A 685-nucleotide genomic window follows, 5' to 3' on the forward strand; every position below is an offset into this window, starting at 1 on the left:
TCGTTGATGGATGAGCCCGGAGTGAGATAAGCCGAGTTTTTTTTTTTAAAGGTTTGCGACACGCTGGCTTTTCAAAATAAAATTCCACCTTACATGCTATTATCGCAGGACATATCAACACTCAGGATTCCATCATTCTATTCTTGGCTTGTCGAAACAAAACGCACGTTGGTGGACGATCTGAGATATGCCGAATCGTCTCTGAAATTCCTTTCGCCCAAACTGAAGGGGCGTGTCTCGCCGTGCAACGAGCCGCCATAGGCTGGGAGGGAACATGGGAGGGAACATGGGAGGGAAGCAGCGGAGGCACTAGGACCCAGTGGCTGCAGCGTGAGTAGGCAGCAGGCGGAGTGGGGCTGAGTCACTGCATGTGTCTGAGCTTCAGTCAGAAACAGAGCAGAGCGCAGGGAGCAGAGGTGATCTCACACTCATCAGCACAGGATAACACAACCATGATGGGTTGACTCGGGGGGGGGGAGGCGGTTGGAGAGAGGAAGTGTGCATTCGGCCACCACTTGCTTCAGCCATGGAGACCAACAAAGTTCTTCATTTCGTGCCTTCGGGTAAGTGGATCCATCCGAGCTGCTGCTGCTGCTGGCTGCTGCTCCTCAGCTGTGCACGGCGTTTCACTGGGGAAGAACCTTCGGGGTTCCCTACCTTAGTGAAACCTGAGAACCACCCCCCC

General features: G+C 53.9%; 1 protein-coding gene across 1 annotated transcript in view; it reads left to right on the plus strand.

Annotated features, from left to right (window-relative positions):
- Positions 1–466: 466 nt before the first annotated feature.
- The window catches only part of slc4a11 (solute carrier family 4 member 11), a 157,998-nt gene continuing 157,779 nt past the window's right edge, over positions 467–685 (plus strand). Inside the window, exon 1 of the mRNA XM_008283193.1 lies at positions 467–563. Coding sequence (XP_008281415.1) covers positions 527–563 — 37 coding nt within the window. The 5' untranslated portion in view covers positions 467–526. The remainder of the gene's footprint in view (positions 564–685) is intronic.

Source organism: Stegastes partitus, unplaced genomic scaffold, assembly GCF_000690725.1.
Source record: "Stegastes partitus isolate 25-593 unplaced genomic scaffold, Stegastes_partitus-1.0.2 Scaffold301, whole genome shotgun sequence".
In the NCBI taxonomy this organism is placed as follows: domain Eukaryota; kingdom Metazoa; phylum Chordata; class Actinopteri; family Pomacentridae; genus Stegastes; species Stegastes partitus.